This window comes from Pezoporus flaviventris, unplaced genomic scaffold, assembly GCF_033815535.1.
Source record: "Pezoporus flaviventris isolate CSIRO_AGI_PZ_B2104156 unplaced genomic scaffold, CSIRO_AGI_Pfla_v1 ptg000877l, whole genome shotgun sequence".
Classification (NCBI taxonomy): Eukaryota; Metazoa; Chordata; class Aves; order Psittaciformes; family Psittacidae; genus Pezoporus; species Pezoporus flaviventris.
The window spans coordinates 22,367-35,145 of NW_026893422.1; the positions used below are offsets into that span (position 1 = coordinate 22,367).

Genomic DNA, 12,779 nt, shown 5'->3' on the forward strand with positions numbered 1-12,779 from the left:
TGGGGGGGGGGGAGGGGGGGTCAAATGGTGCCAAATCAGGGAATTCGGGGTGGGGGTTGGGGTTCCCCCCTTTCTGGTAAAATCCCCATTAGTGGCAGATACAAAAAGAAGCCCCGGGGGGGGAGGGGGGATGACACAGGACCCCCCCAATAGGGACACGGTGACGGGGGGGGGGTTGTGCTGTGCCCCCTCCCCCCCCGAGGTAGTCAGTGCGATGGGGGAGGGGTCAGTGAGGGGCTCAGGTTGGCACCGGGGGGGGGAGGGGGGTCCTGTCTCATTGGGGCACCACAGGGCAGCTCCAGCCCCCCCCCCCCAGCAAAGCTCAAAGGGGGGAGGGGGGTGGGCACCCTCATCCATCACCCTATGGGGGGAGGGCATTAATGTCATGGGGGGTCAATGAGGGGAGGGGGTTAAGGGTGATTGGGGGAGGGGCACCTTTAGGTCCATAGAGGCGCCCCCCCCCCCCGTGGGGTGGGTGGTCCTGGATGGGGGAGGGGTGGTCCCAGCTGGGGGGGGGTCCTGGAGGGGGGGGTCATGGGGGGGCCCCCATCTCCAGCAGGTTTGGGGGGGAGGGGTCCAGCTTTGGGGGGGGGCATTTATGGGGGGGAGGGGGGGGTTTGTAGTGGTCTTGGTGGGGGAGGGGTCCACATGGAGGTGGGGTCCACAATGGGGGTGCTCCCGTATCAAGGTCCGGGCGGGCGCCACTTCCGGTGGCGCTGCTTCCCGTTCCGGGCTCGCGCTGCTGCCGCCGTTTCCGTCTCCCGTTCCCGCTGTTCCCGTTCCCGCTGTTCCCGTTCCCGCTGTTCCCGTTCCCGCTGTTCCCGTTCCCGTTCCGCCATGGGCGCGCACCTGGCCCGGCGCTACCTGGGGGGCGCGGACACGGAGCCGGACCCTCTGCGGGTGCCCTCGTTCCCCCCCGAGCTGGGGATGCCGGAGCGCCGCCCGCGCGGTCAGTGCCCCACGTGACCTTGGGGTGACCCCCGGGTGACCCCCGGGTGACCTCCGGGTGACCTGTGCATGCACCGTGGGTGCTGTGGGGTGGCTATGGGGTGGCTATGGGGTAGCTATGGGGGCTATGGGGTGGCTGTGGGGGCTATAGGGTGGCCATGGGGCCTGTGGGGTGGCCATGGGGGCTAGGGGGTGTCTATGGGTGCTGTGGGGGCTATAGGGTGGCCATGGGGCCTGTGGGGTGGCCATGGGGGCTACAGGGTGTCTATGGGTGCTGTGGGTGCTCAGGGTGCTATGGGGGTTATTGGGTGTCTATGGGTACTGTGGGTGCTATGGGTGCTGTGGCTGTTATGGGTTCTGTGGCTGCTATGGGTGCTGTGGCTGTTATGGATGCTGTGGCTGCTATGGGTGCTGTGGGTGCTATGGGTGCTATGGGTGCTGTGGCTGTTATGGGTGCTGTAGCTGCCACGGGTGCTTGTGGCTGCTGTGGGTGCTGTGGGTGCTATGGGTGCTGTGGCTGTTAAGGGTGCTGTAGCTGCTATGGGTGCTTGTGGCTGCTGTGGCTGCTGTGGGTGCTATGGGCCGCCAGGAGCACATCACATCCCAGTGTGCCAACTCCACATCACCCCCCCATGTCCCCATTACCCCCATGTCCCCATTACCCCCATTACCCCCATTGCCCCCATTGCCCCCCACTGACCCCGTGCCCCCCCCCAGCCATGGTGGCCTCCCCGGAGGTCCTGGCAGCGGCGCGGGTGCCCCTGGAGCAGCGCGATTTCTGCGCCCATCACCTGGTGAAGCTGCTCCGGTGCAAGCGCGACGCCTTCCCCGAGCCCTGGATCTGCCGGGACCTGCAGCACCGCTGGGAGGCCTGCGAGCACGAAGAGTAGGGGATGGGGATGGATGCTGGGGTGTGGGGTGTATGGGGATGGAGTATGGGGCGGGGGGTGTGGGGTATGGGGTATGGGATGTGGAGTGTATGGGATATGGGGTGTGGGGTATGGGATATGGGGTGTGGGGTGTATGGGGATGGAGTATGGGGCGGGGGGTGTGCGGTATGGGGTATGGGATGTGGAGTGTATGGGATATGGGGTGTGGGGTATGGGATATGGGGTGTGGGGTGTATGGGGATGGAGTATGGGGCGGGGGGTGTGCGGTATGGGATGTATGGGATATGGGGTGTGGGGTGTATGGGGGATGGAATATGGGGCGGGGGGTGTGCGGTATGGGATGTATGGGATATGGGGTGTGGGGTGTATGGGGGATGGAATATGGGGCGGGGGGTGTGCGGTATGGGATGTATGGGATATGGGGTGCGGGGTATGGGATATGGGGTGTGGGGCGTATGGGGGATGGAATATGGGGCGGGGGGTGTGTGGTATGGGATGTATGGGATATGGGGTGTGGGGTATGGGATATGGGGTGTATGGGGGATGGAATATGGGGCGGGGGGTGTGCGGTATGGGATGTATGGGATATGGGGTGTGGGGTATGGGGTGTGGGGTATGGGATGTATGGGACATGGGGTGTGGGGTATGGGGTATGGGATGTGGAGTGTATGGGATATGGGGTGTGGGGTGCATGGGATATGGGGTATGGGATATGGGTTATGTCGTTCCCATGTCCCTCACGCGTCATTCCCATGTAACTCCCATGTCATTCCTTTGTCATTCCGATGTCACTCGTCATTCCCGTGTCATTCCCACATAACTCCCATGTCATTCCCACATAAATCCCATGTAATTCCCGTGTCACTCCCGTGTAATTCCCGTGTCACTCCCGTGTAATTCCCGTGTCACTCCCATGTAATTCCCATGTCACTCCCATGTAATTCCCGTGTCACTCCCGTGTTCCCAGCTATGTGATGCGCATGAAGGAGTTTGAGCGTGAGCGGCGCCTGCTCCAGCGCCAGAAGCGGCGGCGGCTGCGGGAAGAGGCGGCGGCGGAACACGCATGACGAGGGCACACGTGACACCCATGTGACACCCACGTGACACAGGCGTGAGGCCTAAATAAACACCCAGAGCTCTCCTCGTGTTTTATTGCCAGGGACAGGGGACAATGAGGGAGCCCCACGGTGTGACAGCCCCACGGGAACAATGGGGACGCACCAATGGGTCCGTGTCCACGTGTTCCCCATGGAGAGGACAAGGGACTCCTGTCCCCATGTCCCCAGCGCTCAGGGCATCACCTGGGTGTCCCCAAGGCTCGCTGCAGGGACATGTCGGGGTGTTCCATTGGGTGTCCCATGGGGGTATCTCTTTGGGTGTCCCATTGGGGTGTCCCATTGGGTGTCCCCATTGGTTATCCCATTGGGTATCCCATTGGGTATCCATTAAGTGTCCCATTGGGGTGTCCCATTGGGTGTCCCATTGGGCATCCCACTGAGTGCCCCATTGAGGTGCCCATTGAGTGTCCCAGTGGGTGTCCCATTGGTTATCCCATTGGGGTCTTTCATTGGGTGTCTCGTTGGGGTGTCCCATTGAGTATCCCATCAAGGTGCCCCATTGGGTGCCCCCCGGGTGGGGGGGCTCAGAGCAGGAAGGGGACGATGGGCGAGCGCAGGGCCGGGTACTCGCGGAACTCGCGCAGGTAACTGCGGTGCTTGCCCTGCGCCCAGATGGCCATCTGCACAAAGCCCACCAGCGAGAAGAGAGCCACTGCGGGGACAGGGGGACATGGGGCAGGGGGGACACTGGGGGCAATGGGGACATTGGGGGTAACGGGGACATTGGGGGTAACGGGGACATTGGGGGTAACGGGGACATTGGAGGCAACAGGGACATTGGGGGCAACGGGCGTAATGGGGGCAATGGGGACATTGGGGGCAATGGGCATAATGGGGGTAATGGGGACATTGGGGGCAATGGGGACATTTGGGGCAACGGGGACATTGGAGGCAATGGGAACATTGGGGACATTGGGGGCAATAGGGACATGGGGGACAATGGGCCAATGGGGACATTAGGGTCAATGGGGACAATGGGAACACTGGGGGCAGTGGGGACATTGGGGGTAATGAGGACAATGGGGACAGTGGGACAAGGGCTATGGGTGCTATGGGGACCCTGAGCCCAGGGTGGGACAAGGGGGGGACATGGGGAGACTCCAGGGTTCCCCCCCCAGGTGACACCTCCCATTTTGTCCCCCAATCACAATGACCCCCCCAAAATCCCCCCCCCCCGCCCCATGGCAGTGCTCCCCCCTCACCAGGCAGGCACTGGGTCATGATGGTGAAGCCGATCCAGGAGCCGACCTGGGGGGGGCAGCACCCGTTAGTGGTCCCCAATGGCACCCAGTGACCCCAATACCCCCATCATTGCCCTCCAGTACCCCCCCATTGCCCCCTAATACACCTCATAGTCCCCCCATTGCCCCCCAGTACACCTCATAGTCCCCCCCAGTGCCCCCAATACCCCCGTTGCCCCCCATGGCCCTGGTGCCACCTCGTAGGTGTAGTTGGGGCAGGAGACGAGCAGGAAGAGCCACGTGAAGGGGTTGCGGGTGGGGTACGGGATCTTGCGTGTCTTGGAGCCTGTATGGGACATGGACGCAACACGTAACATGTATGTAACACGTGTGACGTGTGCAGCATGTGACATCCTGACACGTGCGTGTGACCCCGTGTGCAACACCCCCATGTGTGTCCCCTGCGACCCAGCACAAACATGACCCAGCACACACGTGACCCAACACACACATGATCCAGTACACACGTGACCCCACACGTGAACCTGCACACATGTGAACCAGCATGTCCATGACCCAGCACACACATGACCCAACACACACATGACCCAGCACACACGTGACCCCACACATGTGAACCTGCACACACGTGAACCAGCATGTGCATGACCCAGCACACACATGACCCAACACACACGACCCAGCACACACGTGACCCAGCACACACATGACCCCACACACATGACCCAACACACACATGTGACCCAGCACACACGTGACCAAGCACACATGTGACCCAGCACACACGTGACCACGTCCGTGTCCGTGTCCTCACCCGCGGGGCGCAGGTTCCTCAGGGCCACGTGGATGGAGAAGTTCCCGAGCTGGCAAAACTGGGGGGGCGGGGGTCAAGGGAGGGGGTGTGCACCCCATAGACCCCCAACACACCTCATAGACCCCCATGTACCCCATAGCACCCCAATACATCCCACAGACACTCATGCACCCCATAGGCCCCCCATGTACCCCATAGACCCTCATGCACCCCACAGCACCCCAATACACCCCATAGAGCCCCATGCACTCCATAGTACCACATGCACCCCACAGACCACCCATGCACCCCAATACACTCCACAGCACCCCAATGCACCCCATAGACCCAACCAACACCCCATAGCCCCCCAGGACTCCCTAGCACCCAATGCTCCCCCCAGCACCACATTGAACCCCCCCAGAACCCCATTGGCCCCCATAGCCCACATAGCTCCCAAGGCACCCCCCATGCCCCCCAGCACCCCATAGTACCCCAATATACCCCATAGCCCCCCCTCCACACCGCATAGCCCTCCATAGCCCCCCCAGCACCCCATAGCACCCTATAGCACCCCATGGCTTCTCCAGCACCCCACAGCACCCCAATACACCCGTAGCCCTCCATAGCCCCCCCAGCACCCCATAGCACCCTATAGCACCCCATGGCTTCTCCAGCACCCCACAGCACCCCAATACACCCGTAGCCCTCCATAGGCCCCCCAGAACCCCATAGCACCCACCAGGAACATGGCCAGTGCCAGCTTCACCTGATCATCCCCATAGGCTGAGGGGACACAAGGTGGGGGGGGGGTCAGGGACAAGGACACCCCCCCTGTAGTGTCCCCATAGGTTGTGGGGGAACAGAGACAGGGATGGGGACACTCATGGGGGTGTTGATCTGATGGGTGACAGGGATGGGTGACAGTGACACTGATGGTGACACAGCAGGTCTATGCAGTGCATGGGTGATGGGTGACAGTGGGTGACAGTGACACCCATGGGGGTGTTGATCTGATGGGTGACAGGGATGGGTGACAGTGACACTGATGGTGACACAGCAGGTCTATGCAGTGCATGGGTGATGGGTGACAGTGGGTGACAGTGACACCCATGGGGGTGTTGATCTGATGGGTGACAGGGATGGGTGACAGTGACAGTGATGGTGACACAGCAGGTCTATGCAGCGTGTGGCTGATGGGTGACAGTGACACTGATGGGGGTGTGATCTGATGGGTGACAGGGGGACGGGTGACAGGGATGGGTGATGGTGACAGTGATGGTGACCCAGCAGGCCTATGCAGTGCATGGGTGAAGTGCTGGGTGACAGTGGGTGGCAGCACTCACCAGGGGGGGTGTACAGCGGGTGGTTGATGTAATAGGCCATCCAGGCAGCAAAGCCCCAGTAGTAGGTGCAGTTCTGGGGGGGGACACACGCATACACAGAGCACCCATGGGTGACACCCCCATGGCAGCACCCGTCAAAGGGACACCGTGTGGGTGGGAGGGGCATGGGGAGGGGGGTGGGTCCGGGGCTCACCTTGAAGATGTTGCGCAGGGGCATGGTCCCATGGGAGAAGCGGTGGATGAAGAGGGTCTCCAGCAGGCGCTTGATGTAGTGGAAGGAGTGACAGGCACAGGCCAGGCTGGGGGGACATGGGGGGCATATAGGATATAGGGGATATAGGGGACATAGGGGACATGGGAGGATATAGGGGATATAGGGGACAGCTCTGCCCCCCCCTTCCCCAGATCCAGCTGCATCCAAGTGAGGTGCTGAGGTCCCCTTCCCCAGTACCCTCCAAGACCCCCCCATTACTCCATTGCCCCCATTGCCCCATTAGCCCATTGCCCCCCATTGCCAGCACTCACTGGACCACTCGGTGCCTGCTCGCGGTGAAGTCGTAGCGGGGCCCATACAAGAAGGGGACCCGGAAGTAGAAGAGCAGGTAAATGAGCAACGGCCCCGCGTATTCCGTCAGGAACACCTGGAATAGGGATGTGGGAGCTGGGATGGGGGGCATGGGAAATGGACATTGAGGCATAACGATACGGATGGGTGCATGGGATGATGGATGATGGATGGATGGTGGATGGATGGATGGATGGATGGATGGATGGATGGATGGATGGATGATGGATGATGGATGGATGGATGATGAATGGATAGATGATGGATGGATGATGGATGATGGATGGATGATGGATGGATGATGGATGATGGATGGATGATGGATGGATGATGGATGGATGGATGGATGATGGATGATGGATGGATGGATGGATGGATGGATGGATGGATGGATGGATGGATGGATGAATAATGGAGGGATGGATGGATGATGGATGATGGATGGATGATGATGGATGGATGGATGATGGATGAATGATGGATGGATGGATGATGGATGATGATGGATGTATGATGGATGGATGGATGATGGATGATGATGGATGGATGATGGATGATGATGGATGGATGGATGGATGATGATGGATGATAGATGGATGATGATGGATAATGGATGAATGATGGATGGATGGATGATGGATGATGATGGATGGATGATGGATGATGATGGATGGATGATGGATGAGGATGGCTGTTGGATGATGGATGAAGGAGCTGTGCCAGGAGCTGGGGACGGAGCCCTGACCCCCATCTCCTCACCGTCACCCAGCTGATCTGTGCCCCGAGGTCTCGGAAGTAGAAGGTGGCCGTGGTGCCCACGGGGAGGCTCTGCAGCACATCCTCATCCTTCAGCGACCGGCCCTCTGCAGGGACAGTCTGGTGACCAGAGACCCCACAGACCCCCATAGACACTATAGACCCCCAAAGACCCCCCTATACACCCCATAGACCCTCACAGACCCAATAGACCCCCCATAGGCCCCATAGAGCCCCACAGACCCCCCAAGAAATGCCCCATAGACTCCCATAGACACCATAGATCCCCACACACCCAATAGACCCCCACAGAACCCCTATAAACCTCACATAGACCCCCATAGCCCCCAATAGACCCCCCATAGATCCCACCAGACCCCCATAAACCCCCCATAGCCCATCATAAACCCCCACAGACCCACCAATAGACACCCCATAGACCCCCGTAAACCCCCATAAAACCTCCATAGCCCCCCATAAGCCCTCACAGACCCCCCAGTAGACACCCCATAAACCCCTATAGACCCACATTATCCCCTGGGTACCACTCACTGGGATCCAGCCGCAGGGACTGCCTGGCTGGGTACCACTGGGGATCTGCAGGGCACAAGGGAAACTGTGCTGGTGGCCCCTTGGGGACAACAATGGCACCCGGGGTGGGGGGTGGGTGCCCTCAATGTCCCTCTATGGGTGCCCCAGTGTCCACCCTATGGGTGCCACTAATGTCCCCTTATGGGTGGCCCCAATGTCTCCTTATGGGTGCCCCAATGGCCCCCTATGGGTGCCCCCAGTGTCCACCCTACGGGTGCCACCAATGTCCCCCTATGGGTGCCCCCAATGTCCCCTTACGGGTGCCCCCAATGTCCCCCTATGGATGCCCCAATGTCCCCCTATGGGTGTCACCAATGTCCCCCCTATGGGTGCCCCCAATGTCCCCACTATGGATGCCCCAATGACCCCCTATAGGTGCCCCCAGTGTCCCTTATGGGTGCCACCAATGTCCCCCTATGAGTGCCCCCAGTGTCCCTTATGGGTGCCCCCAGCTGCCACCTACGGGCCTTGGTGAAGAGGTTCTTGATGTCGGCGATGGTGGCATGAGGCTCTACCTATGATGGGGGAGGGCAAGGAAAGGGGATGGGTGCTGTGTGTCCCCCCCCATCCCCATCATCATGATGGGGTCACCCCATTGTGGGCAGTGGGGGGGTTCAGCCCATTGTGGGGCGGTGGGGGGGTCCATGGGTACCTTGTCAAGGAAGCAGAGCTTCTGGCGGCTGCGCGCATCCAGGATCTCCACCTCGAAGAAGAGAGCGGCTTTCTTGAGCTTCTTGGGGGGTGGGGGGGGAGGCCGGTGCCACAGCTCCAGCAATGGGGACAGAGCCACCGGGGCCCCCTCCATGGCCCTTGGGCACGGCCCGAAACCTGATCGGGCCTCAGGGTGCTGCTAAATATAAAGGCACCCCCCCCCCCCCAAGCATCACCACCCAATGGCACCCATCCCATTGCCATCACGTCATGGGGTGGCTCTTGGCCATGGTGGCCCCAAAGGTGGCCCTGGAGGTGGCCATGAGGGGCAAAGGGAGGCGGTGCTGAAGGGGACGCAGGGGACAGGAGGTAAGGAGGGACACCCCCCCCCCCATCAATGGGACCCCCAAGGTACCCTGAGGGTGGTGGCACCCATGGGGTGTGCTGGGGGGGTGTGCAGTGTGTGTTATGTGGTAGCACCCAAATAGGGGCCGGCAGCCTTGGGGACACCCAAATAGGGGCTGGCACCCATGGGATGGGGCTTTGGGGATGGGGGCTGTCCCCTCGGGACACCCAAAGGGGGTCTGGCACCCTTAGGGACACCCAAAGGGGGTCTGGGACTCCCATAGAGGCACGGGGCGGTCACCCCGTGACACCCAATGGGGCCTGGCACCCCTGGGACCCCACTATAGCGACAGCTGTATATTGGGACTGTGTATGCTACATGTGCCATATGGGTATGTGTTATATATACTATATATACACTGTATATATACTGTGTATGTAGTATATATACGTGTATTTATACTATATATGCTATGTATGTGCCATATATACACTATATATAATGGGTATATGTACTATATATACTATATATGCTACATCTATGGAATATATCCACTATATATATGATATATACTAAGTATATGTACTATATACACTATATGTACGGCATATACACACTATAAATGATACATACTATGTATATGTATTATACATACAGTATATATGATATATATTATATATACTATACATATATAGTACAGACACTATACATTATATATGTGCCATATATACACTATATACATGCTGTATATACTATATAGCATATATACACGATATCTACTATATATTACATATATTGCACATATACTCTATATGTAATATGTATATATACTATATATAATATGTGTATACTATATATAACATATATACTATATATATGGCATATATACACTGTATACATACTATATACACACTTTGTACATGCTATATACATGCCGGACATACTGTATTTACACATACAGTCCATATACACACTGTACATAGTGCATATATGCCATATATAACCGATAAAGGCCCACCCTGTACGCATGCACACACCATGTACAGTGCACATACAGGGGCCATAGGGGACACCCAACCGCCGCACAGCGCATGCGCACATACCCCCCCCCCCCAACTGTCCCTGGCGCTGCCCATCGTGCCCGGCGCATGCGCAGCACCGCAGCGGCGCCTCGCGGGTCCCTGGCGCTGGAACCGGATCCGAGACCGGGAGCGGGGCCGGGAGCGGGATCGGGGCCGGTCCCGGGGCTGGAGCCGGGGTTGGGGCCGGGCCCGGGCCCCCGGTGCCGCCGCTCACCTCGTAGTGCTTCATGGCTGCTCCCGCGCGGCGGCCCCTGCTGACGTCACCCGCCTCTTCACGCCCCCGCCAATCGCTGCCGCGGGGCTGGGAGGGAACAACCAATCAGCGCGCGCGGTGTGGCCCCCCTCCCACCTACCCTCGCGGCGGTCCCGCCCCTTGCACTCTGCCCCCTCCCTCTCGGTTGCTTGGGCAACGGGAACTCCTGAGCGCGCCGTGGCCAATGGGAGGAGGAGGCGGGGGTGGGAGAAGGAGGAGGCAGCCAATAGGCTGGCGGGACGACGGCAGAGAGGAGGGGCTTCGGGTGGGCGGGGCCTCAGGAACCCCATGTCCCATATCCCCGTGTCCCCATATCCCCATATCCCCATAACCCCATAACCCCATATCCTCATGTCCCTGTATCCCCATATCCCCATATCTGCATGTCACTGTATCCCCATATCCCCATAACCCCATAACCCCATATCCTCATGTCCCTGTATCCCCATATCCCCGTATCTGCATGTCACTGTATCCCCATATCCCCATGTCCCCATATCCCCATATCCCCATATTCCCGTATCCCCATAACCCCATATCCGCATGTCACTGTATCCCCATATCCCCATATTCCCGTATCCCCATAACCCCATATCCCCATAACCAAATATCTGCATGTCACTGTATCCCCATATCCCCATATTCCCATATCCCCATAACCCCATATCCCCATATCCCCATAACCCCATATCCCCATATCCCCATAACCCCATATCCCCATAACCCCATATCCCCATATCCCCATGTCCCCATATCCCCATATCCCCATATTCCCATATCCCCATAACCCCATATCCCCATATCCCCATGTCCCCATATCCCCATATCCCCATATTCCCATATCCCCATAACCCCATATCCCCATGTCCCATATTCCCATGTCCCTGTGTCCCAGTGTCTCCATGTCCCCATGCTGGTGCTGTGCATGATGGTGGCTGTAGGAGGCAGGGTCGGGCTGTCACTGCGGGTGTAGGTGCCTATGGGTGACAGGGTGTCACTAGGGGTGATGATGATGGTGTCTATGGGTGACAGGGTGTCACTATGGGTGATGATGATGGTGTCTATGGGTGACAGGGTGTCACTAGGGGTGATGATGATGGTGTCTATGGGTGACAGGGTGTCACTATGGGTGATGATGATGGTGTCTATGGGTGACAGGGTGTCACTATGGGTGATGATGATGGTGTCTATGGGTGACAGGGTGTCACTATGGGTGATGATGATGGTGTCTATGGGTGACAGGGTGTCACTAGGGATGACAGGGTGTCACTATGGATGATGATGATGGTGTCTATGGGTGACAGGGTGTCACTATGGGTGATGATGATGGTGTCTATGGGTGACAGGGTGTCACTATGGGTGATGATGATGGTGTCTATGGGTGACAGGGTGTCACTATGGGTGATGATGATGGTGTCTATGGGTGACAGGGTATCACTAGGGGTGATGATGATGGTGTCTATGGGTGACAGGGTGTCACTATGGGTGATGATGATGGTGTCTATGGGTGACAGGGTGTCACTAGGGGTGATGATGATGGTGTCTATGGGTGACAGGGTGTCACTAGGGGTGATGATGATGGTGTCTATGGGTGACAGGGTGTCTATGGGTGACAGGGTGTCACAGTGGGTGATGGTGACGGTGCTGTCATGGCGGGTGATGCCGACGCGTTGCCATAGTGACGCTCTCCCGGGGGGGAGGCAGAGGTGGTACCAATGGCAGCTTGTCACAGTTGCCATGGCAACCACCCCCCCTCCCACCTCCACCACCCGCCCCGCCCCTCTCCTCGACGCACCGCTCTCCGATTGGCAGCCGTGCGGAGGGGCGTGGCGTAGCGCTCTCCCATTGGCAGATGCGCGGCGGGGGCGGTGCCAGGCGCTCGGCGGGCTCTGGAAGGTTCCGGCTGCGCCTCAGTGAGGCGGCGGCGGGGCCGGGATCGGGACCGGGTCCGCGATCGCGATCATATCGCGACATGGGCAAGGACTATTACCGCACGCTGGGGCTGCCCCGCGGCGCCTCGAGCGAGGACGTGCGCCGCGCGTACCGGCGGCAGGCGCTGCGCTTCCACCCGGACAAGAACAAGGAGCCCGGCGCCGAGGAGCGCTTCAAGGAGGTGGCCGAGGCCTACGACGTCCTCAGCGACCCCAAGAAACGGGAGATCTTCGACAAGTACGGGGAGGAGGGTAAGCCATGGGGCAGCTGTGGGGCTGGCAGTGGGGGAGGCCTGGGGCCCCTGGC

General features: G+C 59.1%; 3 protein-coding genes across 3 annotated transcripts; 2 read left to right on the forward strand and 1 right to left on the reverse strand.

Annotated features, from left to right (window-relative positions):
- Positions 1-823: 823 nt before the first annotated feature.
- On the forward strand, positions 824-2,929 carry NDUFB7 (NADH:ubiquinone oxidoreductase subunit B7). Its single transcript, XM_061444446.1, has 3 exons — positions 824-949; positions 1,666-1,834; positions 2,806-2,929. The coding sequence occupies exons 1-3, from the start codon at positions 838-840 to the stop codon at positions 2,903-2,905; spliced, it is 381 nt and encodes a 126-aa protein (XP_061300430.1). The 5' UTR covers positions 824-837; the 3' UTR covers positions 2,906-2,929.
- A 526-nt stretch (positions 2,930-3,455) lies between these two features.
- Positions 3,456-10,593, reverse strand: LOC133264611 (very-long-chain enoyl-CoA reductase). The gene is made up of 13 exons (XM_061444445.1): positions 10,503-10,593; positions 8,862-8,912; positions 8,673-8,724; positions 8,171-8,215; positions 7,622-7,725; positions 6,823-6,938; positions 6,491-6,596; positions 6,298-6,370; positions 5,694-5,737; positions 4,973-5,030; positions 4,395-4,483; positions 4,159-4,204; positions 3,456-3,608 (listed from the first exon to the last, which is right to left on the reverse strand). Exons 1-13 carry the CDS (start codon positions 10,515-10,517, stop codon positions 3,481-3,483), a joined length of 927 nt encoding a protein of 308 aa, XP_061300429.1. The 5' UTR covers positions 10,518-10,593; the 3' UTR covers positions 3,456-3,480.
- Positions 10,594-12,512: 1,919 nt separating this feature from the next.
- Positions 12,513-12,724, forward strand: LOC133264609 (dnaJ homolog subfamily B member 1-like; the record flags this gene model as incomplete). The annotated part of the gene is made up of 1 exon (XM_061444443.1): positions 12,513-12,724. A coding segment is annotated over exon 1 (211 nt), but the record flags the coding sequence as incomplete, so codon positions are not given.
- Between the last annotated feature and the right edge of the window lie 55 nt (positions 12,725-12,779).

Bases quoted from the DNA above. Each gene is read 5' to 3' on its own strand.
- NDUFB7 (XM_061444446.1), top strand. From the start codon at position 838: ATGGGCGCGCACCTGGCCCGGCGCTACCTGGGGGGCGCGGACACGGAG. The intron at 950-1,665 runs GTCAGTGCCCCA...GCCCCCCCCCAG, and splicing joins GCCGGAGCGCCGCCCGCGCG to CCATGGTGGCCTCCCCGGAG. The intron at 1,835-2,805 runs GTAGGGGATGGG...CCGTGTTCCCAG, and splicing joins GAGGCCTGCGAGCACGAAGA to CTATGTGATGCGCATGAAGG.
- LOC133264611 (XM_061444445.1), bottom strand. The intron at 6,939-7,621 runs GTGAGGAGATGG...TCCCTATTCCAG, and splicing joins CACAGATCAGCTGGGTGACG to GTGTTCCTGACGGAATACGC. The intron at 6,371-6,490 runs GTGAGCCCCGGA...GTCCCCCCCCAG, and splicing joins CCCTGCGCAACATCTTCAAG to AACTGCACCTACTACTGGGG.